The 26,486-nt window shown below is 41.5% G+C and overlaps 2 protein-coding genes and 1 long non-coding RNA gene across 7 annotated transcripts in view; 1 reads left to right on the forward strand and 2 right to left on the reverse strand.

The window, feature by feature from the left end:
- The window catches only part of SMC4 (structural maintenance of chromosomes 4), a 30,471-nt gene extending 13,141 nt beyond the window's left edge, over positions 1 to 17,330 (reverse strand). The window contains exons 1-5 of one of the 3 annotated variants that reach the window (XM_027685833.1): positions 17,199 to 17,330; positions 14,702 to 14,900; positions 13,427 to 13,602; positions 12,645 to 12,836; positions 10,690 to 10,866 (exon numbers count right to left, since the gene is read on the reverse strand). In XM_027685833.1, the coding sequence (XP_027541634.1) occupies positions 10,690 to 10,866; positions 12,645 to 12,836; positions 13,427 to 13,602; positions 14,702 to 14,861 (705 nt within the window). In that variant the 5' untranslated portion in view covers positions 14,862 to 14,900; positions 17,199 to 17,330. Of the gene's footprint in view, positions 1 to 10,689; positions 10,867 to 12,644; positions 12,837 to 13,426; positions 13,606 to 14,701; positions 14,901 to 17,198 lie in introns of all 3 variants that reach the window. The other 2 variants (XM_027685831.1, XM_027685832.1) reach the window with 2 other exon arrangements.
- Positions 7,708 to 10,671, reverse strand: LOC113968879. Its single transcript, XR_003534665.1, has 2 exons — positions 10,410 to 10,671; positions 7,708 to 10,316 (listed from the first exon to the last, which is right to left on the reverse strand). It is a non-coding gene; the product is annotated as an uncharacterized LOC113968879 (long non-coding RNA).
- A 433-nt stretch (positions 17,331 to 17,763) lies between the features above and the next one.
- Positions 17,764 to 26,486, forward strand: part of IFT80 (intraflagellar transport 80) — a 36,540-nt gene continuing 27,817 nt past the window's right edge. The window contains exons 1-5 of one of the 3 annotated variants that reach the window (XM_027685834.1): positions 17,764 to 18,105; positions 19,416 to 19,493; positions 20,230 to 20,451; positions 23,492 to 23,602; positions 25,313 to 25,381. In XM_027685834.1, the coding sequence (XP_027541635.1) occupies positions 19,457 to 19,493; positions 20,230 to 20,451; positions 23,492 to 23,602; positions 25,313 to 25,381 (439 nt within the window). In that variant the 5' untranslated portion in view covers positions 17,764 to 18,105; positions 19,416 to 19,456. Of the gene's footprint in view, positions 18,106 to 18,186; positions 18,238 to 19,415; positions 19,494 to 20,229; positions 20,452 to 23,491; positions 23,603 to 25,312; positions 25,382 to 26,486 lie in introns of those variants that run through there. The other 2 variants (XM_027685836.1, XM_027685837.1) reach the window with 2 other exon arrangements.

Genomic DNA, 26,486 nt, shown 5'->3' on the forward strand with positions numbered 1-26,486 from the left:
GGAAAAATACAAACATTTATGGAATCAAAACTATTCCAGCAGGAATCATTAATGTTGGAAAAGACCTCCAAGATCATTAAGTTCAACCTTCATATTTGAGAAAACAGAGATGAAAATTAACAGAATTCTCCTCCAAGCTGGTGGTGATGTGTCTCTTCTTGAGCCAGCCTTCAGGTGTAACCATTCCTTCAGTTCTCTAAAGATTCAAAATGTATTTTGCCAACCTAAAAAAGGAAGAGGAGAATAAAGCACGTCCTTGGTGATGGAGCTCTCAATGGACTGAGGGCAGTTTTATCAGGATTGAAGACTCTTTAGAAACCAGAAGGTCCATAAAATCACACCTGAGGGATGAGCTGGAACTGTAATTCGTTTAATTGAGGCTTCCTTGCTGGAAAAATAAAAAGATTATTTAAGTATCAGGCTCCCTTGGTTTAATTTTCCTTTATGCACAGCATCAATGTTAAATTATCGAGGTGAATAGTAACAATGATTTGTTCTTTTTAAAAATAAGAATTAGGAGGGATTAAGCTGAGCCAATCAAAGACTGTTTATGTTATCATCAGCCAACAAAACACTCAATTCTTGATGCTTTATGCTCAGGACACAGTGACCATTTTTGCCCAAGTGATTTAGTTGCACACACTCAGTTCACAATGACACTTAGTGACACCAGGTTTTCTTCCAAATAGTAACTGTTTAGTTGAGTAGAACAGGAAAAGTGAATTTTTACAAATTAAGAATTGGTATTTACTCAGGTAAGCCTTTCCTGTCAGTAATTCTGTTGTTTGAGTAAAACACAGAGGCAGAAGGTTTCTTTTGATTTAAAATTCTGCATGTTAAACACATCTAAGTTTTTATTTTCTGGTTACCACTGTGCCTAAAAAGTGTCAGCAGCTTTGACAAGACAAGAAAACCCAACAAAACTCTTTATTTTGATTTCTTACACATCTCAAAAAACCAAACAATCAGTTTTCTAAAAATTGCTGCTGTACTATATAAAATCCCAATTACACATTTGCTCCACTGCCCCAAAAGTAGGATTTCTACCCCAAAAACTGCCTGTCAGCTTATGGGTGGGAAACTGTGCAGCCTCCTAAATTTCTGTGGAATTGTCAGAAGCCTCTATTTTTCCTTCTTGCATTAAAGCATTTCCTCTGTTTACATGTAAGAAAAAACAACCACAGGAAAGATTAATTCAGATGCTGAGCATCAAGACTGAGAGTTTCCTACACTGGATGCATATCCCTGATTTAGGTGCTGTAAACCACAAAACTCCCCTGGATTTAACAGGAAAAATCAGGAATTCTGGACAAGCAAGGAATGTGAGTCAATTTTTTTTAATGATTTGGCTGAATATAATTAACCATCTCTGAGCCACAACCATCTAAGGAAGACGATGATGAGTTGTGAGGTTTCTCTGTAGCTCACTAATGGCAATATTTGGATTATTTTCTTTTCAAGGGTAAAAGTATTTAGGAACTATTAACTGAATAATAGGAGTTTTAAGTATTATTTAATATTTGTAGCATTTTACAAGTTAATATATACAGAAATCTGTTTCTCTCACTCCTATAGTGAAAATACTTCAGAAACTAAAAGGTTTCCAGCTATTTTAATTGATAAAGGGACTGAAAAAGTAGCCATGACAGGGGGAACACATTTTACAACTGTGCATTGTTAAAACTGTGACCACTGTTAACTGTTTCCTAACCTGTTCACTGTGCTCATCACTGAGCCATTATTTGAATTATGGATTAAAACCCCCCAAAGCAACTTTGCTCATTTCTGTAGGGGAGGATCTTCTGAAACACAGACACGAGCACTTGTGAAAGTGAAACCAAGGCAGCCCAGGCAGCCATTTGTGGAGAAGGGATGAGAACAGGCTTGGGCACGTTTCACACACACCTACAGCTCAAAAGTGTCCCAGAGAACCCCAGGACATCTCTGCTCCTGGCCCTCAGTTGCCTCCCTCTGGGTCATGGATTCAGAGAGGGAACAATGTGCAAAGCAGAGTAAATCAGAGCTGTGTTGAGACAATCAAAATGGGTGGCAACCCCAAGCCCTTGGTGACGTGGGCAGAGCTGCCAAGGGTGGAATGGCTACAAAAGTTCAGAAAGCAGCAGATCTGCTCAGCCTGGAGAAGAAGAGCTTTGGGGTGACCCAGCTGTGGCCTTTCAGTGCCATGGAGAAAGAGTATTTACAAGGGATGGAGTGACAGGACAACGGGGAATGGCTTCCCACTGCCAGAGGGCAGGGCCAGATGGGATATTGGGAAGGAATTCTTGGCTGGGAGGGTGGGGAGGCCCTGGCACAGGTTGCCCAGAGAAGCTGTGGCTGCCCCTGGATCCCTGGAAGTGTCCAAGGCCAGGTTGGATGGGACTTGGAGCAACCTGGGCTAGTGGAAGGTGTCCCTGCCCATGGCAGGGGGTAGGACTGGATGAGCTTCAAGGTCCCTCCCAACCCAAACCAGTCTGGGATTCCATATTTCTATTCCCACCAAGCCTTTTGGGGAAGACTCTACACTCAGTCCAAGAGCTCTCAACAGAATTACAGACCCGATTTCAGCTTATGCAGTGTGGGTGGAGCCTTCTCCATCAGTGTGAATCATTGGGATGCAGGTACAGCACTAGTCAGAGGTGGCAAACTCAGTACAGTGAACACACAGCTCAGTGACAGCTTCTCCAGAACATCTCAGGGTAGTCACCAGAAAACCATAATTAGGACATTCTAAAACTCAACCTGATCTCTGGAGACATTTCTAAGGAAATGGTGGCAAATCCAGAGAAATCTTCTTTGAGATCAGGCTGCAAGGTCATAAAGGCAAGAGCCCTTCTCACTTGGAAGTGGTTTCCCCTGATGAAAAGGATCAGGAGGAACTTACAGGAATTTAGGACCTGTCTTTCTCTGCACAGCTGAACTCTCGAGGAGCTGAACTATCGTTGAAGATACTTCATAAATTTAGATTTCTACTGTGCCTAAGGAAAGAGCAAAGACCTTAAAGGAAGTAAATAGTAAAAGCCTTCAAGAACTAGTGTAAGAATTGCTAATATTAACATTTAAACTCAGTTGAGGACTGAGGTGAAGCAGCAATGTCTGACACTGCCCAGGAGCAATCCCTGTGCCCACCCTGTGGAAGCCCAGGAGGATTCCAGGGATGCCCAGAGAGATGACAGGAGTGGCAACACCAGCAGCAGGTTCTACCACTGGTTTTGTGTCCTGAGGCTGCCCTACAACTACTGTTTTCTCCAAAATTAAGCAAAGACAGCTGATCCTCTCAGAACAGCTTTAATCTGAGTTTATCAAGGATTCTCTGGCACATAAAGATCTGAATTTTAATCAAGGTTATGAAAATGCTTGATAAAGGGGAGTTTTCTGCCACTCTTCCACCAGTCTAGAAACAAGATGCTCCTGTTCAGTCCTGAGGTAACTCCCACACGCTGCTCTTGGCACACGGCAGGACTGTGTTCCACAAACCTTCCTTCACATTTGGGTCTGGGGTTTTTTTTTTCTAAAGCTGAGAGATCTGACTGGCACAAGGTGCTACTCCCCACACTGCCAGGATGCAGCCTCAGATGGGATAAACGGGGGCTGTTGGTCACTTGTGCTGTGCACAGTAATCCAGGCTGGGATGGTGCTGCCACTGGAATTGGGGAGTTCCAGGGTAGAGCAGGTGTGTCCCATTCTAAAATTCTGGTATGAAACGAGACAGGGACAGCAAAAATTACTGACAGTGACCTTAAAACTCTTCATGGAGAATTAAACAATATTTTGGGGGTTAGAGGGGACCTTAAAGCCCATCCAGTGCCACCCCCTGCCATGGGCAGGGACACCTTCCACTAGCCCAGGTTGCTCCAAGCCCCGTCCAGCCTGGCCTTGGACACTTCCAGAGATGGGGCAGCCACAGCTTCTCTGGGAAAACCATTCCAGCCCCTCCCCACCCTCACAGGGAAGGATTTCATCCCAATATCTAATCTAACCTGCCCTCTGTCAGGATTAGTTGTTTCTGGAGAGCCTAGAAAGATGTTTGCTGTTATTGATTCCTACCTCCTCTTGTCATGCCTGAATATTGGGAAAAAAAATCACTTTGGAAGGCAGTGTTCTGCAACACCCTGAGTTTTGTCACACAAACAGTTAATACAGCATTTGTCCCACAGAATAATTATGGCAGGGAGCAGTTAAAAAGAGTTTTCCAGAATTTTGGGTTGGCCCTTAATTTCTGGTGTCTTAATGTGAAGCTTTAAAATAAAGTGCTGAAAACTTTGGGACAGAGGTTGGAACCCAGGAGCTGGAAACGTATTTGCTCTGGGGGTGGAGCACGGGGTAGTTTGGGTGGTTTTGGGGGGGAATTTTGTGTTGCAGTTGCTGTGGTTTAGTTTTTTGAGGGTTTCTTTGTCAGCACCAGTCAGATTCAAACAGTGGGTACTGTGACATCTGACTGGATCGAAAATCACATTGGTTTGCTCAGGAGGAACAGTCTGAGAGAAAACTCTGCCCAGAAAATGCAACATTATAGCTCAGAAAAACCTCCCGTGCCTGGGGACCAGTCAAAACACAATTTGTTTCCAAATCACATTAAACCACCACCACATTTTAGATATGACAACTGTGGCTCGAATATTTAGTATTTTAAGAATATTTCACTAGTTTCACAGTAGTGGCTGCATATTTTTTATAACATATGAGCTTTTAAGGCTTTTAAAGACCCATAAAAGGAAGTTTTCTTATTGAGTTCGAAATCTTTGAGTGGTGCTGGGTATCAGCAAACTTTACTGGAATCCCAACATAAGAACATCTTGTCATCTTGTAACTTCCTAATACTGTCAATAAGTACATTTAATTTGCTTACTAAATTAACTGATTAAATGAATTAGTTTGCAACTTTATAGTATTACAGAATTCCATTTCATTTAAGTGATCTCCGAATGCAATGATCAGAACATTTAATTGAACTTTGTCAAGCATCACAAGATTAATGGTGGTGGAGTAGTATTATATAAAATACTAAATACTACTGTGCTAAATAATACTACTACTACACTAAATAAAATTTAATGCAAACATAATGAATTTCAGATTAAAATTACAGCAGGAATGTTTATTCCTAAAAAAACGAGCTGAGTTCATAGGAAAATTGAGACCACACAATCTGGAAACAGGGTTTTCTTTACATGCAGCGGGTGATCAGCAAACCTGTCCTTTGAGCACTGACCTGAAGTTGCAGAAAACAGGGCTTGCAGCTCCCACAGCCACCTTAATTCCCAGTTTGGTGGAGGATTAGAGCAGCCAGAGCCAAAAATCTGGGTTTTTTTGTCCTCCTGAAGCAAATCTATGTTGATCAATCCAAATTATAACCCAATTTCAATTTATTTTCTGAATGTTTTAACACGGAAGCCTGGGCAGAATTGCCCTGGCATAAGGCAAACTTCTCTTCATAAAATAATAACGCTTAGAATTTTCAATCTATTTTACAGAGCACAGTAATATTTGAATTTCCCTCGAACAGTGAAGCAAGTGGACCAGGAACAGATTTTGCAAGGGCTCTGAGAGCAGCTGCAAACAGCACGTGCAGCTTCTCAGCACCATCAGCACGAGGAGCAATGGCTCAGGCAGCCACAATGACACTGCATTTGCTTGGAGGAGAAACATTCAAACATTTGGAATGTTTATTATAGAAGCTGTTTTTCTACAGAAAAAGATAAAATGGGCAGTTAAAGGAGGGTCTCGAGCTGCCACACCATTTGCTAAGTGCTCAGTTGGAAGTTCTGACTTGCCCCAGCTGACACCAGTTCCCTCACTGTATTTTGATTTCCTGGCTACTTTGTGCAATCAATGCCTTGTTAATAAAGGCACCAAAGTGCTTTTTCTCTTAGAAAAGCCTCTAGTGAGAGAAGCCTTTCCATTGCCCCGTTTGCAACTTCCACTGTTTGCACCCTCTCTCTCCCTTTTTTTAATTTAATTTAATGACGCTTGGCTTTGGGGTGTTTTTTTTTCCCACTTTGACAAAATAGTAGCTCTCACTTTTGAAGCAGGAGTACAGTAAGGAATGGCAAAAATAAATGCTACATTTGTGTATCTTCAATTTTCCAGACTGGTAATTTCAATTGGACTTTATTTTGACCCATATTCCCTCCTCACATAAACTTTGCCCATGAATTCCAATTCTATATACATGGATTTTGGAAGCTCTATATTCCTGTAACCTCATTATTCTCCTGCAAACATGACTGGAATACAGCTCTTGTAAACCACAACAGGTTGTTTGGGGATTTTTTTTCCCACAATTCCACGTTATTTCTGCTGTTACTTGATGTTTGCAGCCATATCTCATTTTTACCCTTCAGTTTTACCAGATGGTGATTCCACAGGAGAGAAAAAAGTACCAAATGCTCAACTTAATGCTCTGCCTTCAAAAAAAGTGTTATAAACTCAGTGGGAAATAAGAAAGTCAAGCAATAAATGCACATATAAAAATCTACAATGTCACTACTGTGCAAAGAGGAGGAAAAATTTAAAATAAGCCTGTTATTCAGCTGTTTGCACAAAACTACTATTCTGCATTCTGGAAATAATTTAAAAGTAGCCTTTGTCGAGCTGTTTGCACATCTGTCTAATTTTAGAAGCTTTTTTAAGGACATTCTTGTGTTTAATACAAGAACACAAATTAAGTGCAAATCTAGAGTCACTCTGGAATTTGAGGCAGTAATTGGCAAACTCAACCTGCAATGTGTGACTTCAGATTATTGGTGTGTTCTAAAAAAAACTGATTATCACTCAACTCCACAGTGCCCCTAGGAAAGGGCTTTTCTCCTTTCCATATTTCCCTGTTTTACTGAAGAAATTTACTGGAACAACCCTCTCTTCCCCAGCCAGCACAGATTTTTTATAATCCCATTTCTGATCCCACCTTGTGCTCCAGTGTTGGTGTCTCCTCAGGAACACAGCCCTCAACAATTGGGAATTTCTGGCTTATCTCACAGGGAGAAGCAAATCTGCTCTCCCTCATTTCCTCCCCAAAACACTGGAAGTGAGTCCTACGTTATTTCCACAAAGCAGCAGGTGAAAAACTTGATGTAACTTCCTTTCTGGCAACATAACCTTGCCATGGGATAAGACTTAGTTCCAATCAGTTACAGAAGTACAGACACAGAAAATCACTGTTTATACCTGCTTAAGATCACAGGAGAATATTTTAATTAAGTCTATCAAACCCATCTAAGTGAAATGCTACTGTAATTAGTACAAAATTTACTCCAAACAGTTTCAATTGGTTTGCAAGTAACCTCTTAAGTAAATTAAAATCAACTTAAATTCTGCTACCATTAATAAAAAAATTATTTCAAAGTCTTGTGCTATTACTTCTACAATATTTCTTTGCAAAGTGGCTGGATGGGAGTTACCTATGGAATTCCACTTCCCTTTTGGATGGACTCTCCTTCTCTTACCTTGCCAGGCTGCAGAACCAATCTCGGGGTGTTGCTGTGCCTCTGCTCCCAGACATTCCCTCCCTGCCATGTCCCACACTGACATTCCTTCCAGGGCTCCCATTTCTCTCATAATTCCTAATTATTAATAAATTCCTAATTATTAATAAAGAGCCTGAGAGTTTTTTTGTCCCCTCAAGGTTAACCTGGTCAGGAGTCACCACGGAGCAACAGCAAACACACTCCCTCAGGGCTCTGCCCAGCCCAGTCAGAGCAGCTCCAAGTGTTTCAGTCAAAGTTAAATAACTTTATTTCTTGTTCTTTACAGATCTACAAGGTACTGGAGAGGGGGTATTAGGTGTGGAAGACAAAAAAAAAAAAAATAGCAGCAAGATGCCAGAACCTCTTTTTTAAATGTCAAGATGGACTTTTTCCTGTTGCAGTTTCAAGCTCATTAACATGCAGAATATTTGTAATAATTGCTATAATAATATTATTATAACAATGCAAAATAATTCTGTTCCTAACATGCTAAAAGCACAGAACAATTTCTTAAAAGCATGTAATAGAGTGTTAGAACCTGAGGAGCACAAGAGTGACAAACTCCTCCTGTTTTACGTTGGCAACATCCCCCTGTAACCAGAATCACTTTAAAACCAGATTTATTTCAATTAGTGAGTCCAGGCACTGCATTTGTAATTGTTCTAGAACCACTCCATTAGTCTCACATTTTCTGTCTTTCCACAGGTGTTTTTTGTAATGTTACTCACAGAAGTCAGCAGCAGTTTGCTTTTAATATTTTCAGTTTGGCAGCAGCAGAAATACCTATATCAAAACTCAGCTCGGCCTCAGCTTTCAAATTTTACCCTAAAACCATCAAAATCAGCAGAAAAAGACTGAAAAATAAGGGGTGAAGCGGGGAGAAGGAAGCAAAAAAATATAAAGCAGTCTCATAAAAAGCAAATATTTTCCATTGAATAATGCTAACTGTGCTTGCAAGATAAAATCAAGCACCTAAAGGTGTTGTTACTACATGTAGGACACGTTCTCTTACAACTTATTCTTTAGTACTAACCAGGGAATATTGTGTCACACACCCAAACCCAGCACTTGATAATCCTTAATTAACATTTTTTGCCCAAAATCTATAGTGCAGGTGAAATATTTTCAATCATACCCTATTGACAGAGTCAAAAATCAAAGAGATTTGTAACTGATTTTAAATGAGAAATATTTGGTATATCAGGTTAAGCTTAGTTTAAATAAATTATTAGTGTTGCTATTAAAAAAAGAAGAGTAAAAACTAAATAAAGCTGTTATTTATCCCTTTAATTTTAAATAATTTGAAAAACATTAGGGGGAAAAAGAGCAATTCTGGTGACAGTGGTTCAGGCTTAGATGGTCTCATTTACATCTAAGTATAATTTTTTTTAGGATTTGGGGTTTGTAGTTCTGCTGTCATTCTGTGGAAAATATTGCTACATTTCCCAACTGGAAATATTCAATTTTGAAGGATCAAATCAATGGATTTCACATTAAAAAGGCACAAAACCTACTGTACAAAGAGAAAGGACTTTTCCCTCAGACAGAAAGACTGAAGAAACAGAAAATCTCTGTTCCTGAGACAAAGAGTCTGGTGGGATGAAATTAAAAGATAATGGTGGGAATCACTAGTTTATCCCCTAAATATTGGCTTTACCTCTCCCTAATTCCCTTTGTAGGGGTGGAAAGCATGAAACTGCAGCTTTTAGGAAAAGGTATGTTCCCCTCATTGATAACTTCCTGGGAAACAATTAGTGGGAGAAGAAAACAAATCACATTTGGGGAAAAAAATAAAAAATAAATTAAAAAAAGCAATATTCCTTCCCAAATGTTCCCTTCCCCTGCTCCCAGTGGTCCAAGGGAATGTTCTCCAACCCTGAGCTTTATCTCTGCACCCTCATTTCTATCCAGCTTCATCTTTCACTTTACATTTTCTCCCCTCTAGAAATTTTGGCAAAAATGATCCTTCAGAACAACTGTGTGGAAAAAAAAGGGTGTATTTACTGTAGTTGTTTTCCAGGAGGTACTTCTTGCTCCATCTTGAAACAGAAAATACAGGGATAAAGTGGTGGAGGAGATAATTAATTGGCATGGAGATTTGAAAACAGAGATATCCTCTTTTTGTGGGTGTAGCTGTAAAAAAGGCCGTGAGGAAGTGAAGCAAACACAGCCACCCAGCTACAAGTTTTTTATACTTTTTTTTTTTAGAGGGGAACTGGAAGCTCCTTTGACAGAAACAGGCCTAAAATAAATTCTATTAAAATATTTCAGGCCTCGGGAGGCTCTCACTGATCACTAATTTCTAGGCCAGAAGAGATTTGGGACCTGTTAGTGGTGAAATAATTACAGGTAATTGCAGAAATAGTTATTTAATTTAATTAAGATTTAAATACTTCCATCAAGTACTTGAACTCAATATACATTTCAAGTAATTGTTTGGCACATAGCAAAATTCTCATTATTTGAACATTAGGAAAAAAAAAACAAACAACAAAAAAATCAGTGTGGTTCTCTTCAGCCTATCTTTAAAACAGAAGCAAGCAAGCCTCACAATTTTAAGGTCAAACCTGAATATAAATGATATTATATTGACAAATTCTGTGATTATTTTTCCAGTGTGAGTTGTCAACTGTAGCTTTTAAAAACAGAGCCTGAACTGGCTACAAACCTGCCATTCCTTGAGTCCTCTACAGCAGTTAAACAAGTGTAAACAACAGGCACACTACATGTGTTTTTCCTTGCCCTCAGTTCATTTTTCCATACTTACTTCTCAGTAAAACCATGTGTCTACATGAGAGCTGCAGATAAGAGCAGGAATCACCAAGGTTTAGGTTAATATTGATGCACTTTTATCTAGGAGCACAAACAAGTTGCTGAATCTCTGCCACGCTTAAGCAGCACAATAATATTGGGGTTTCAGGTTTATTTTACTACACCAATATTTACGTGCTGCTAGGGCGGAACAAGCACAACTCTTCCATTCATCCACTTTGTCAGGAACACCCATTTCTGAGCAGGAAAAAAAACTGCCAGCAGGATCTTCAACTGCTTCTCTGCCTTAAATTTCTAAAGCAGCAAATAATGATTCGCATCTTTAGCACAGCATGCAAACCATGATGTGCTGCTACAGGACTTTAAGGCCTCAAAAAACAAGGCTGCAAACTCAAATAGGATTTTTTTTGGGGGGGAATATAACTTTAAAATTGGTTTTTATTCATCCACCAACCTGTAAAATTAAGAACCTGTTATGATCCAGATCGATGCCGTGGCTTCGGAGCAGAATTCCAACATCTTTGTATGTCTTTTTCTTGCCATTGATGTGGTAGGCAGAGGAATTGTCTCTATAGGCAGTTCGAGACACATAGAATTTGCTGTCAGGAACAACTTCATAATCATCTCCTTCCTGGTTTGGGGAAACACAAAGCCAGAGAAACAATTACTCTATCAGTGTATTCACCTCATATTTCACAACTAAGCAGAGAAGTTTCATCATGCTCAGATTTTAAGTCAACTGGGCTCTGAGATGTGCTACAAGTGGGAACTGTTTTAAAGCTGCATCTCAAAAAAAAAGATTTAAAAAAAATAAAAATCAAAAAAACCCTTTGAGAACTGGACAAAAAATAGCCCAAATTGTTTAAACTGAATTGCCTTCATCTTATGCCTTTCCCACCTCTAATGTAAGATACTGCTCTGAAAATCCTTCATTTATTCTCTTCACCACTGCTTCAAATCACAAAGGAAAAGGCCTACTTCAAAATTTAGGGAGGCTGTGCTATTCCAGCCTGGAAATCTCAGCTTAGGAAGCCCTGAGTGCCCTGACTGCTGTTTGCATTTTCAGCTCCTCTTTTCTAGGGCTTGGAAAAGGAGCTGCTTTGAGCTGAGCAGCTCTAAAGAGAAACTGTAGAAGATAAAAAAGGCAAACATTAAAGATGTGACAAACATGACATCATCAGCTTCAAAAGAGATCTTCGATTTACCTACAAAGCAGCAACCAAAATAAAGCTGGGACTAGGCTTGAAAAAGTTAAAACTGATGCAAGCTGCTTGTAAAAGGCTAAAACTGGCCTCCCACTTCCCCAGATTAACCCCCAAGAGCTATCAAATTGCTCTCTAATACATGCAGAGGGTTTTTAGATCAGAAAGTTGTTTTCTGGATGTTCATACAAAGGCAAGTGGGGAAAAAAAAAGAATTAAATGTAATAATTTTTCAATCTGGTTATTTATAAACACACCCCCTTTGTTTGTATTTATGTATGTCAAGTCAAAAGAAAAAAAGAAATGTGTTTTCAAACAGTTCACCGAAAGGCAATAAATATTGCCACTTTATTAACACAATTTTTGAAGTTTCAAAGTACACTTCCCACTGTTTTGACTGAGCCCAAATTTAACAGCTTGGATGTGGGCACAAAAATTCAATTTAAATTAAGAGAAATAAATTCCTTGCATTGCAATTGCAATAAAGCAACAAAAAAAGCCCTGAAGTTTTTATCAATACCCGAAGTGACAAGCAAAATAAATATTTTTTTATTTGCCAACACTTTCTATTTCATTCAAACAAAATATCAGGTTCAAAAAAAATTTAGTGGTAGGATGTGGGATCCAGAATTTCTGATGAAAAATCTGTTTTAAAATTGCAGGCATGTTTACAGTACACAAAGTGTAAATAAGTTTCAGATTCATTATATATTTCTCTAAATTTAGAGAACCTAAAATAGTTTCTAATTGGTTTCAAAAGTTTTGTTTAAATAGGTTTTATTTCTTAATACATATGCTCATATTATAAATTTAAGGATATATATAACATGTCTAAACATGGACTTATAAAATTTAAGGGCTCCTTTTAATTGCAGAAATAAGTTTTATTTACTTGAGGTAAAGTCTAAAACGACTTCTTCTTAAAATGGTTATTACATATTCCTAAATAGTTTTAAAACAGATATTTACCACATGCAGAAAATAAAAAAAGAATCCCTCCTAATAATTTAAGAGCTGCACCACTCAATAGAGGATTTTTTAAAGTTAATTAACACTGATGGTTTACATCCCAAAGGTAAACTAATCATGCTCTGAAGTTTTTCCCCAGCTCCAACTAAAATAAGCAAATATTCAAAGTTTTCAAAGCCTTAGAGGGGAAAAAAAAAATAAAAAAAGGCTCCAGTTTTGTGCCTTCCAACACACCTACCTTGTCAATGATCTTTTGGAAGTGAACTTCCACAGTGCAGCTCGGGATGTCCGTGTGCTCGTCAGAGTTGTGGATCAGCACTGAGAGCTTTTTGGATCGGATTTTTTGGGCTCGGTAGCCAAAGACAAAAAGCAGGGAATCGATGACATTGGATTTCCCGCTGCCATTTGGCCCGATAATACATGAAAAACGCTGTGCAAGGAAAAGGGAAAAAAACCAAAAGTGATATTCAAAGGGAAAGAGCTGCCCAGTGCACATCACCCGGTGCATTGGGAATGTTTCAAACACGATTCTTTCAGGTCCGTGCAGCTGCTGACTGGCTGAGAGCTCGGGGTTTGCTGCCAAAGGTAAAGCAGCACAACTTAATAAAAACCCCCACACCTCAGCTGAGCTCAGCTCTCTGCATTTGAGCTGCACTTCGCCAGCATGTTTGCAAGGAAAGTTTCATGATTAGCCACGTAAGTCTCTTGTGGGCACTGAAAAATATTCTCATTCTTCAAACATGGCCCTAAAAGTTCTCCAGCAAACGAAATCAAGAGAAAAGTGTGCTTTTTTAGGCTGTGCTGACAAATTAAAATTGTACAGGATCAGAAAGTTGCACTTAACTGTTTTCTCTACTGTCCAATAATGAAAATTTAGAATATTGCTACAGAAGTATTTCTAAAACTTAAATTTCTTTCAGTTCTTTTGAGGTCAGTTCACATGAAAATACAGCAAGGAATACTAACACACAGCAAAGCCTTACCTTCATTTAAAAAATACTTAAGGGAAAAGAAAGATACCTTATGAAAAGGTCCCAGAGTTTTCTCCCCTGCATAGGATTTGAAGTTCTGGTTTACAATGTGAGTTATCATGAGCCGAGGAGCACCGGGTTCATTGGTCATTGCTGGAGGTGGGGGAGGAGGGATGCTACCCAAAATCTCTTCTAAACTTCGAGTATCCACCACCTCATCTGACACTGCTAAAAACCATCCGAATTAAACAGAAAGGGAAAAAAAAAACAAAACAAAACAACAACCAACTGTCAGCTCTCAATGACTTGACACCTTTTCAAATGTTCAACCGAAAAAGCAAACATCACCTCTGTAGGAACCAAACCTCCACTTTGGCCTGTAATTATTAACATCAGCTAAGTGGAATTAAAATCCTTCTTTCCACCAACTGAATCTTTTTTTTAAGAGATACTTCAGATGTCCCACCGAGGGACTGGGGGGTTTGTTCCTTCATTATGTAATTCTTATTCCAACACACTTTAACAGGCACTCTGCAATTACAGCAGCTCCAACCAGCACAATAAGGCAGCAAATCCGAAACAGGCCAAGTCTTTCTAATTAATAAGTGCAAAGCCACATTTCAGGCGTGCTCACGAGTCCCTCTGCAAGATTTGGGGAGCTCTGCACGAGGCTCTGAAAGCTGTAATGACAGCACAACTGCTCTGCAAAGACAGGAAGTTTGTTACGAAAACAAACTGGCCCCCTGGATATCAGCAAAGCAGCTTTTCAGCAGGCACCGGCAACTCCTTCTTCAAAGAGGCAGCAGTTTTTGCCACTGATTTAAAGATATTCATCTATTTGTCAAGTACCTTCCTTTAATAACTGCACATCTGGCTACCTAAAATGTCACACAGCTGCTGTTTGGCCAGATATTTTCTGCAAAAACTCAACTCGAGGAACTCAAGAAAATACACTGCTTCATGAAAAAGAAAGTCAAATCATTTTAAGAGTTAAGTAAATAAACTTGACATTTATTCCATTCCAAGAAATCCCATACCATTGGCTGCCTATAAATTTGAAAAATCCTGCTGTTGTACCACAATCTTAAGCACAATGTTCCAGATCAGGAATATGAAATATGCTTTATTAGGAGAAAGTCTACAAATTGCTTTTGCACTTGCACCGGGCCAAACCCTTTAACTCTTTGCAAGCCCTTTTTACAATTTTAAAAGCAGTTTAAACAAGGCTTTCAGCATTCCTTTGTCAAAGGGAACAGTTGGTAAATTCGATTGCTGCTAAAAGGCTCGACCATCTCCTCACAGCAGCACCGACAGCCAGACCTACCTTGAGGAGGACCTTTGTCAAGCTGCTGCTTCTTGCCTTCGTTTTCCACTTCCATGTCACTGGAGGACTCCTCCAAGGGCTCCCTGCCCTTCCGACGGGCTGCTGTGGAGGGTTTGGTGCTCTTGCTTGCCATGATCCCTGTTGGCCGTTCCCCTTCCATTCCAAGCACTCAAACTACCGAAGGGATCTATCTCCTTTGCTGACACAAACAAGAAAACCCCGTGATCTAAGCACTGAACTACAACCCCCTAAGGAATTTACCTACATGTCTGCCCAGCCGTTTGACTCACTTAGAAACTAAGGACTAGAGGTAATTAGAAGACAAAAAAATTCCACGTTTCAAACAAGTTATCAAGATTAGCTTCATAAGGATATACTTTCAGATGCATCACCCCCCAAAATCAATGGGATAAGCCTAATCTGTAAAAACAGCCAGAATCTACCTGCTGAAAACTCGCAGGGACATGTTCTGTGCTGTGACTTTGCTCAGAGAAAGTCACCGTGATGCTGGGGACAAAAGAGTTAAATACACAATCGAATAACAAACTAAGTAGCCACACGTTTGTGCTCTCCTGGAAGAACTCTTTACGTTTCAGACCCGACACTCGTTTTACTTTCAATAATCCGTGCAAAATATTCATACATAGATACAGAGATAAACAAAAGACCTGCGCAATTATAGCAAAGACTTGACTCTTAAACAATTTAAATCGACACACTCATCTCACAAAACACGACACAACCACTCCTGCCAGCATTCAACGTTTCCCAGAGAAAGCAAAACGAAATACCTTCATCTAGTTGTGATATTAAAGTCAACTGAGCAAGAACGAGCATTACAAAAGCCATCAGCTGGCACTTCAGCACAGCTCCCAAAACGGAGAAATAGAAAGCGCCCGAGGAGAAGAAAAGACGAGGGCAGGAGCGAAACTCTCCCCAAAGAGCTGAAATCGCAGCAAGTGGCGAAGTGAGTTCGCAGAAAAACAGACATGAGAAAGTTTACTTCTCACAAGATAAAAAACTGACGTGGTTAGAAAGTCATCTTACAATTGGTGCCAATCATTTGACGTTTGCAGACCTACCCCCAACCCACACTCTCATGAGAGTCCTTCATTTGGGACAATGGGGGAGGGGGGGAAATGAGAGACACAACTCATTTTCAGGCAATTTGAGTCTATGCCCCCGTTCAGAAGTGTTCCGCAATGGCTGTCTCAGACAATTACAGCCTCTCAAAGCACCACATTTATTTATTATTTTTTTTTCCCCCGAACTTGCTCCACTCCAACAGAATTGTGCAATATAGACCTATTTACCTTCCCAACCCTTCCCCCCCTCCTCAGATACTTCAACAGAATGAACAAGCCGAACTACTTGACCTCAGCTTTTACATCGCGATAAATCAGCTGCCACATAGCCTCTAACAAATTTAACAAATTCGTGCCCAGCCCCTCCCCCGAGCCAGCTCGAAGGTGTTTGGTAAAAGCATCTCTCCACCGGCTCCTGCCAAGCGCCGTTTTTCTTACGGGGACGGCGAAAAACAAGAGCCAGAGACGGACAGAAAAGCTTCCTCATTAACAGCCGATTAAATCTGATTGCGACAACCCCTGTCAGGGACAAACTCGGGGCTTTTTTTAAGCCTGAGGAGCCCGACTGCGCCCTTGTCACGCTCCTTCCAAGTCGCAGAATATTCAGAGTTGGAAGGGACCCACAAGGATCGTCGAGTCCAACTCTTTTAAGTAAATGGCCAGTCGTTAAGGGCTTTCTTAGGGTTTCTCTCCCATCCTCCAAGCATCAAAGCAGAGCTGGTTGCAGAAGGGTCTCTGCTTTAAGCAGATTAAAATCGGGTCTCTCCGCTACTCAAACGCGTTCCCGTCCTCGGCGGGTCTCCGAGGGTCCCCAAGGGCACAGCGGGACCCTCGGGCCGCACAGCCCCCGTGTGATCCCCCTCCCCAAACCCGACAGTAGCCGGGATGCCCCCGCCGAGCCCGGACCCCTCGGTGTGACCCTCGGCGGGGCCGTGGGAGAGGCGCTGCCGCCGCTTCTCCTCCCTCAGGGCGAGGGGGAAGTGGAAAAAGAAGGCGCGGGGCAGAACCCGCCGCCCCCTCAGCACTCCCTGCCCTTCCCCTCAGCCTTTCTCCCTCAGCACCTTCCCCTCACCACCCCTATCGTCCCTCTCAGCACCGTCTCCTCAGCACCCCATATTCCCCCTCAGCACCTCTGTTTTCCCCTCCGGCAGCCCTGTCTTCCCCCTCAGCGTCTCCTATCTCCCCCTCAGCACCTTCCTCAGCACCCCGTACCCTTCCCTTCAGCATCTTCCCCTCAGCACCCCCTGCCTTTGCCCTCAACAATCCCTGTCTCCCCCTCAGCACCTTCCCCTCAGCACCCCCAGCCCCCCTAAGGGCACCTCCTCTGCCGCTCTCCCCCCCGCGGGCGAAGCCCCCCCGACCCCGCCGCCCTGAGGGCGAACCGCCGCCGCCTCCTCCCGCCGAGCTCGTACCTGCTCGTCCCGGCGGCTCCCAGCCCCGGCGAGGCGGCGGCGGCGCGGGCGGCCGCGGCTGCTGTGGAAGCTCGGCCGCTTCCACACTCGAAAATGGCGCCGAAACGGCGAACTCGAACCGAAATTCGTTAGAAAAGCGCGGGGCAGGCTGGGACGGGAGGGGCCGGGCCCGGGGTTTGAACGGCACCGCCGCCCCGCCCGCCATCTTGTGTTCGTTACCGCGGGCAGGGGAGGGAGAGCCGGGACCAGCCGGGAGCGGCCGCCCGGGGGCAAAACCAGGGCGAAGGGAGGCATTTAGGGGGCGAGGGGGACGCGGCCCCCCGCGGCCCCTTCCCCGCGCGGAGAGGGTTTAGCTTTAATTTTAGAAGTAGGTCAGTGGGCGGCGCTCGGTTGCCGGGCGACGCGCGCCGGTTTAAAAATGGTTAAAAAAAAAAAACAACAAACTGTAAAAGAACTTCTAAAAGTAAAAAAAAAAAAAATAAAAAAAATTTTAAAAAATCAATAAAAACGGTGGGCGCGCGGCTGTTTTGAAGCGGGTTTTACTAATTAGCGGGCGGCGCCGTGGCACCTCCGGGGGGGGCTGTTCGTGAGGTGGCGGAGGGCGAGGAGGAGGAAGAAGAAGATGGAGTCTCGCGAGAAGTCGCCATAGAGACGGCGGCGCTTGGGCGCGGGGGGAGCGGGTCCCGCCGCTCCTGAGGCGACGGGAGACTGGGAGAGAGAGGCGGGATTACCCCGGGATACGGCGGCAGCGCGGTCCGGCCGCCGCTCTGCGCTGTCCCCCCGCTGCCCGCGCAGGTAAAGGGGCGGCCGCCGGCCTCTGTCAGCGGCAGGACTGAGTCACCCCGAGGGGGGCGAGGGGGCGGGCGCCGGGACCCCCCGAGGGCGGGAGAGCTCCGGGCACAGGGAGGTGAGTGAGGGCGGGGGAACCGCGAGCCCGGCGCAGCCCGGGGGTGCTGGAAAATCTGCCGCTTGGGAAGCTGGAAACGGGGTGTTGGCGCGGGCGGAGAGCGGGCTGTGAGGGCCGATGCTGCCCCGAGGGGTTGGTGTTTCCGTCCTGCCCGCTGGTTTGGCTTCCCTGCGCTCCCCCCCATCCTGCTCTCTGGAATTCCTTCCCTGCGCTCCCCCCCATCCTGCTCTCTGGAATTCCTTCCCAGCGCTGCCCCCCCATCCTGCTCTCTGGAATTCCTTCCCTGTGCTCCCCCCCATCCTGCTCTCTGGAATTCCTTCCCTGCTCTCCCCCCCCCCATCCTGCTCTCGGGAATTCCTTCCCTGCGCTTCCTCGTTCTGCCCGCTGGTTTTCCTTCTTCGCATTCCCCCTGTCCTGCTCTCTGGCATTGCTTCCCTGCACTCTCCCCATCCTCCTCTTTGGCATTCCCCGCATCCCCCCTCATCCTGCTCTCTGGCATTCCCGGCGCCCCCCTATCCTGGTCTCTGGCATTCCTGCGCTGCCCCCATCCTGCCCACTGGATTCCTTCCCTGTGCTCTCCCCCTGTCCTGCTCTCTGGCATTCCCTGCGCTCCTCTATCCCGCTCTTGCTCCCTCTCCTCCCTGGTCGCTGATCCCGATCTCCTCCTCTCCCAGCAGCTCCGGAGGGAGGAGGCGGTGTCCGTGTCCCGGAGTTTGGCGTCCCCCGGCCGGAACAACTCCCGGTTATTGCCCCATCTCTCCTAAACCTCCAGCGGAGCCGCCACTGGATCCCTTGGGAGCTGTATGGAGCGATCCGTGGGATGGGTGGTGAGGGATGTACCTGTGGGTGTTCATCCCCCTGGGGGCACGTACAGAGCGATTAAACCATATTCAAAAATTACAGTAAAGTTCTGGGCTTGTCTTTGAAAGGAAAATATTATTTTCCCTTCTATCCACCCTCCTGGCTGTGTGTCAGCACAAGGGGACTTCAGTGTTTCAACCTATAGTGTTTCAGACTTGGTGATCTTAAAGGTCTTTTGCAACCTTAACAATCCAAGGATTCTCTGTTCCCAGTATCACTTTTTCTTTGAATTGTCCACTCTGCTTATACTAAGCAAGATAATAGTTTTACAGCTGGATACTGTATGAAAAAGGTCTGTTTTCATGCTTATTTTCCCACAGTACTAATGTGGTATTACTTCAAAACTTTTTATTTTAATACTAATCTCTTCCATTTTAATTTTGGCTGCTTATATATGCGTGTATATTATGTTGCTTACATATATATGTATTTGTTTTCTTGTATTACAGTTCTAATGTATGCTTTTTAATGCTCCACCTGAACAACTGAGATGAGACTGAAGACTTCACTTTTAAAGGAACCAAAACATATCCTTTGCCACACAAAAAAAACGTAGAACACCATGTTCATTCTGAATAGACTTTTCCAGAAAATATTTTCCTGTTACAGTAAAATGCAGGTGGCTTTTTGTTTCTTTTTCTTTTCTTCCCCTTGTCCTTCAGTGCAGCCTTTAAGCACAATGTTTTAAGAGATATTGAATATTTTTTGAGTAATAATTTCACTTCAGAAGCTCTCAATATTTTGCTGGAAAGTTTTTTGAGTTTTCCTTCTTATTTGTAGCGATAAGTTAAAAGCTTTCCCAGACAGCAAATAAGAGCAGTGATTTATCTGCCTGCATTAGCAGATATAAACAAAACTGGAATTTTCCTATTAATATATTGGATATATAACAATTTATAATTTATGTGATAATAAAGCAACACTTTTGAATGACAAGGGGATGTTTTGCACTTGCACTGTGCACTCAGACCCTTCTAAAGGTGTAACCCAACATTTCAGCTGTGTTTCAATAACTTTGCATAATCATAGTAATTGTATTTTTACATGAGAGTTTCCTTTATTTTGGGGTGAATTCCTATCAGCTCTTTTCTTGCCACAAAAGAGCAAAAAAAGAAAGAAAACTCATAGTGCTTATGCAAAACATTCCATGTAATCTTATGAAAATCATCTTCCTGTATCGTTCCTTCACTTTTGTGTAGCTCGGATACTTTTTAAGCTTATTTTTACCAGTTCAAATGTTCCTATTCCTTAATTGAACTGAACATAAGGAATTGGTGAGCTGTGTGGGGTGGACAACAGCTGATGAGCTCTACTCCTGCAGTGATGATCACCAGATCATGAAATGGAACCCTTTAACCAGCGAGACAACTCGGGTGGTCAAACTTCCCGACGAGATTTATCCCATAGATCTCCACTGGTTTCCCAGGAGCATCGGTGGGAAGAAGCAATCCCACTCTGAGAGCTTTGTTCTGACAAGTTCTGATGGTAAGTCAGCTGAAAATATTTATCATTTCACACCATTTAGTGTTTCTGTCACTCAAATACACGGGACGTTATTTCGGGAGCGGGAAGGTTTGAGGGTTCCGTGGGAGGGGTGTTTTCCCTGCTCCTCAAAATCAAAAAATTGATTTTGCACACAGCCACATTTTTTCTCCCTGCATGAATTTTCCTGCAACAGCTTATTCCTGCAGTTTTCCTGCAGCAACTAATTCCTCTGGGTGCTAAGGATTCCTGGAAACTCGCTGAATCCAATGGAAAAGGAGTCTAATGTCTTTACAGGGTTGCATTAATTCCTGGTTGAACTCCAGATGTTTGTGAAATTAGAGCAAATGTAAATTTAATCCTCTTGGGTTTTCTTCTGAGATGCTTCTCTTGGGGGACATTGTTCTTTTCCTTCCTACTTACATTGATCTTGTTGCTGGTTTTTTTACAAAAACAAAGAATATGCTCAGCTTTAAATGGCAAATTAAGCACAGATCATAAGTGATTAGACCTATTTTTTCACTTTTTATTGATAGTTTTATGTTGGGTCAGCATTTAAGAGTCTAAGAAACGAAATGAAGAAAACATACACGTTTTATATTCCATATTTGAATGGGGTGTGAATCTCCCACTTGCAATTCCTCCAAAACTGGAGAGTCACTTTGAGATCGAGGACAGTTCTGCCTTCAGAACTTAATAAAAATAAAGGAGCAGTACTTTACAAATCTGCAGCTACCTACTGCAGGCATGTGGCTAAAATTTTCCCTTTCATGTGTTTAAGGCAGTAAGTTGTAATTTGGAAGTCTCTGTTCCCTCGGTGTTAAGCTGAAGAACAGAAATCCACGGGAACAAACGTGGCTTTTGGAGGAACCTCCACGTGTGAATGCAGTGAAAAAAAAAACATTTCACTGTCATCACTTATAAATTCAGGTGCTGGAAAAGTAAAGAAGCTGCAGAAGTAAAGATGCTGTCCATGAAAACTGAATCTGGCCCTGTTCTGCAGGAGGGTTGTGATACAGTTTTAAGCAGTGATCACATTTTTTCCAGATGAATTCTGGGTGCCTGCTTTTATATGTAACATATTCTTCCCTGCAAGGCTACAGTTTGCTGTTTCCCTATTTGAAAAGTGCCTTGTGAAAGAAGCAGGAGCTTGTGGAGTGAGAAAAGATGCAAAAAATTGGTAAAGGAGTTGGATGTTTCCCTGTATAAGAGGATTTTATCCCAGACTCCTGATAATTTGGCCTCACCAAAACCTTCAGGTCCTCGCCAGCTTCCTCTTCTTCCATCTGAATTTAGTTTTATGTGTTGAGGTGTTGCTTAAATTTAATTTTAAATTTTCCCAGGGATTCTGCCTGGGTCAGTGGAAGCTGTTGGTTCAATATATAAAATACCAGGGAATTCTTTATATCCTTAAAAATGTAATGGCTGGGAAGAGCTCACCACTTACTGCTGAGCACTGTAGGTGATGGCATGGGAACATTCATGGGATAAGAGGTTTAATTATTGTGCAATGAAAAAGGTCTTGGCTACAGATGGAACAAGTACAGAAAATAAACCATGTTTTTAATGTATTAATTTAAGGCCATTTTTGCAATTTAATTGGAGGAAACACCATTGAATTCCTCTGAATCCAGTTATTATTTGTACATGGAAAATGAGATTCTCAGACTTGAGAGATGATCTATAAGTTATGCATTAATTAGATAAGATATATTTTATAATTATACAATAATGGAATGCTTTAAATTAACCCCCTGGAAGTGTCCAAGGCCAGGTTGGAGGGGACTTGGAGCAACCTGGGATAGTGGAAGGTGCCTTTGGATAGTGGAATGAGATGAGATTAAAGTCCCTTCCAACCCAAACCATCCTGTAATTCTATGATATTTTAAATAAATAAACTGATTTATCCAAACCAGACTCTTCCCATCAGTGTCAAAAATCCTTTCCTTGGAAACCTTGCACTGCCATAGATTTAGTTGGATGATGGTGCCTTTTTGTTCAGGTGCTTAAAAGTAAAAAGCAAAGTGTGATTGTATCGATTTGACTGATCCTGTGGAGAGCCCTGGTGTTTGTTTGTGGTTATTTAGTGACAGATCCACCAGGATGCTTTTCCTTGGACTTAGTTTGGCTTTATTTGTTATTTTTGGGATGTTCTGTTTTGTCTCTTAAGTTCTGGGCGCTCTGAAACATCCTCGTAGTGCTTCACTGGCTGGCAGGTTAAATCAAATAATATTAAAATAATTGGATTTTAAAGTAGTTCATTGGAATCCCTGGGCTGGTTTAAGCCATGCATTTGTTCTGCCACATGTTTCCAAGCCCTCTTTGTCTGCTCTTTGGTCTAATTTAAATTTGGTCTTCCTGGATTTCAGCAACATCCCTCATTTGGAAAGAGACACTTCCTCCTGCTTCTGTTGAAATCATTAATAGCTTTGTTTTTGGCTGCTCTGAGTTTCCATCACAGCTCCAGAAGGCAGGAATACTTCCCTCACCCGTGGTTGGATTGTTCCAGCTTTTCCAGTATTTTGGGATTGAGCAGATTCAGATGGTTTTTGGATCTTTAAAAAAAAAAAAACACAAACCACCAAAACCAACCCAAGGACTCTCTGGGCTGCACGTGGAGCTCCCAGACACTGCAAGAACATCAGGCACTTGTGTCCCCAGAGGGATTTGCAAGCTTTTGAGGGACATAAGAAAAAGAAATAGGTAAAACAAAAATTATAGATAAAGAAGGGAAATAAATACAACATTGGGGCTGGTTTGCAGGTTGTTCTGCAAGAGCTCGTTTGTTTGGGGTGATCAGAGCTGGGAACAATTTTATGTTTTGTTCTTTTTCTTCTTGCTGGTTTCTTGTTTTGTCTGTGTTTAACAGAAGGTAACATCATTACAGCAATATTATATAATTTAATCAATAATTTGATACATTAATTTAGCGTATACAATTTAATTCTATATTTAATAATTTTGTATGTATTATTATGTATATATAAAATCACACACACATGTATAAATTTATATAAATTGTGTATTCTTTTTATATCTTTAGGGAAGTTCCACTTGATTTCCAAGTTAGGAAGAGTGGAGAAAAGTGTGGAAGCACATTGTGGAGCTGTGCTTGCAGGAAGGTGGAATTATGAAGGAACAGCACTGGTCACAGGTGAGCATTTGTACATTAATGAAGTGGTTTGAAACCTAAAATAGCAGAAGAACTCTTTGAAAATCAAACCTTCTGTTTTTTTAATACAGTATTTCATAGTTTAAATTGTAGTTGCATTGAATTGAAATGAATAAAACTGAATTTCTTCAGTGTTCACACACTGCTTGAAATTCTGTGAAAAGGGGGAAAATGGAAACAAAAAAACCCAACAATATAACTGAAGTTACTTTTTTTTGGTCTTAATTATCACTGAGGTTGTTATCACCTTGTTTAATAGAAGTTAATTTTGCATTGATTAATTCTATTTTAGCTTAACATTGTCTATTTTAATTAATAGAAGATCTGCTAAAAACATTCCTCCTTTTTAGTGGTCCTATTTATTAGATGTCATCCTATTTACTTGAAAGTAAATGTTTTTAATATCAGAGTGCTTGGATGGTTTTGTGGCTGTTCTGAACTTCATAAAGGAGAATATTTGATTTATTTTTCTCTACCTTTTTCCAAAAAAAAGGCTGCTAAGTTGGTCCATTTCTATCCCTGCACATTTGGGAGTTTTTTTAGCCAACAAAGTTTCAAAGCATCTTGAATATTCCTTTTTCTTCCTTAATTATCAGGAGTGGTGTAATTATCACCTGCAGCCTGTGAGTGATCTCCCAATGTTTCCATCTCTACACCCTTTTTGTCCTAAATCTTTTTGGTAATTAGTTGCTTTTTGGCATTTTTTTGTCAAAAACTTGTATCTTGGTGTTGAGGGGAACTGCTGAAGTTCCCTGGGAGCAGCTCCTTGCTGGATTTCTGTCGGGGTCAGAATTCTCTGCAGCCTCCTGTTGATCTGGGCCAGCTGATTCCTCTGGACAAATTCCAACTCAGTGCACAAGTACTGAAGATAATTTTTGGAGCTGCTCATTTCCAGACTCAAGTCTTGACTCGAAAAATGCTGCTTCAAGGAACTCTGTCTGGCTTGTTCCTCTGAAATCCCACAGGGAGAGAAATATTGTTCTTTTTAAAGGCAGATTTGCCTCAGGAAATTCTCCAAAGGAAAAGTCAAAACTGCCTTTTCAAAATTGCCTTTTGAACCCTTTATTTTGTTGTTTGTTGTTTTTCTTTTTGGGGACTGGATGACACTTCTGAGGAGTGTGGGAATTCATCACTATTTCCACCATCAACTGCTCTTATACCACAACTAGACTTTGAAGAAGAGCAAATCATTGATCCTGCATCCCTCAAAATATTTTTATGGCTGCATTTCAACAGCATCAAACGTGCACAAATAAGATTTTAAAATTACCATTTATTTTACATTTTTTAAACACTTAAAAGCCACACTGGGCAGATCCAAAAACCTGAAACGTGGTAAGGAAATTACCTTGGAATGGAAGAATTCCATGAAGTTTCTAGGAGCACCTTTTTCCTCATTAATTGGATCTGGGAGGCTTAAATTGCAGGGCCAGAGCTGAACATTTTAAATATGAGAGCACACCAGGAAATCTGTGCTCTTAATCACAGAAGAGACTTGTTCACAGTAACAAAATCACCATCTTAAATACTTTTTCCTTTAATATATTTTCTATTTGCATGTTTGGAGGACTAAATAAATTATATTACCTGTAAGAAGACCTGAATTAATTTTAACTCAAATGTTTCCTAGGTAGGAAGTTTGTTAGATTTAATTGTTGCATTGAATTTGATGGTTTCTCTGCTCATTTTCAGTGGGTGAAGATGGCCAAGTGAAAATTTGGTCTAAAAGTGGAATGCTGAGATCCACTTTAGCTCAGCAAGGTAAGATCATTTCCTTCAAGTTCCATCAGAACTTTTTAATTTGGGTTGGTCTAAAATACATTTAAATAACAAACCCTGAATCTGGCAGTGCTGGTTTGGTGAACAGTCTTCAGACCTAGAGAAACTTAATTAAAATTAAATGTAAATTACAGTTGAACTGCATTCAGTAAGGTCTTAGAAAACCTTATTTTAACAAAGAATTCTCCAAATGAAAAGCTTTATTGCAGTAATTTTAGACAGCAGCCTCAGTTCCACCCCAAGGATTTTCTGCTATTTCAGTGAAGGCACTTGAGCTAAATTTTGTTTTTCAGACTTCGTGCATGGAGCCCATGTGACCTGCTGACATTTTTGAAGAAACCACATGCACCTGGGCTTGGGTTAAATGTCAACCCCTTATCTCTCTTTCTGAAACAAATTATCTAAATTCTTTCAACCTGTGGAAGGCATTTTAACCACAGGAGTGAACGTAAAGTGTATTTCAGTTCTTTTAAGGAAGTTCACAAGCAGATGTGATGTTTTTCACGCTTGCAGTGTACAAAGATAAGCCAACTGAACTAGAATTTTGGAGAAAAAAAATACAAACTGAAGCACACAATCTTCACTAGTTTTCAGTTGATACGTTTTCAAGGGTTTTGTGCTTAATTGAGCTTATTTGAGATTCAATAGAGGTTATAAAGGAGGAGTTCTATTCTAGTTTGAAGTAGGAATTGTCACTGATTTCTGAGTTTCTGGTGCAGTACAAAAGTGCAGTTGAGTCCCCATGGAATAACTGTCATCTTGTATTTGTGTTTTTAAGATAAGCTCCCACGAGGCTCCAAAACCCTTTAAATTGAATTTACAAAATGAGAATCCCACGGACTCCTTTGTGGGATAAGGGTAGGATTCTGCAGAACTGACATTTTTTTAAGGGAGGTATAACATGTTCGAGCTCATTTCTCACTTCCTTTATCATTCCCATTGCACACATTCTTTTAACTCTTTGTATTAGAAATGTATTTTCAGGCTCTTCTCTTTGGATGGTGCTCCACGTGCCTGTTCTGTCTTTGGATTTTATTCCCTACAAAAACATGGACATACATTTTCCCCTCCTTTAGCTTTGTCAGTA

This window comes from Neopelma chrysocephalum, unplaced genomic scaffold, assembly GCF_003984885.1.
Source record: "Neopelma chrysocephalum unplaced genomic scaffold, ASM398488v2 Primary Assembly neopelma1_69, whole genome shotgun sequence".
In the NCBI taxonomy this organism is placed as follows: Eukaryota; Metazoa; Chordata; class Aves; order Passeriformes; family Pipridae; genus Neopelma; species Neopelma chrysocephalum.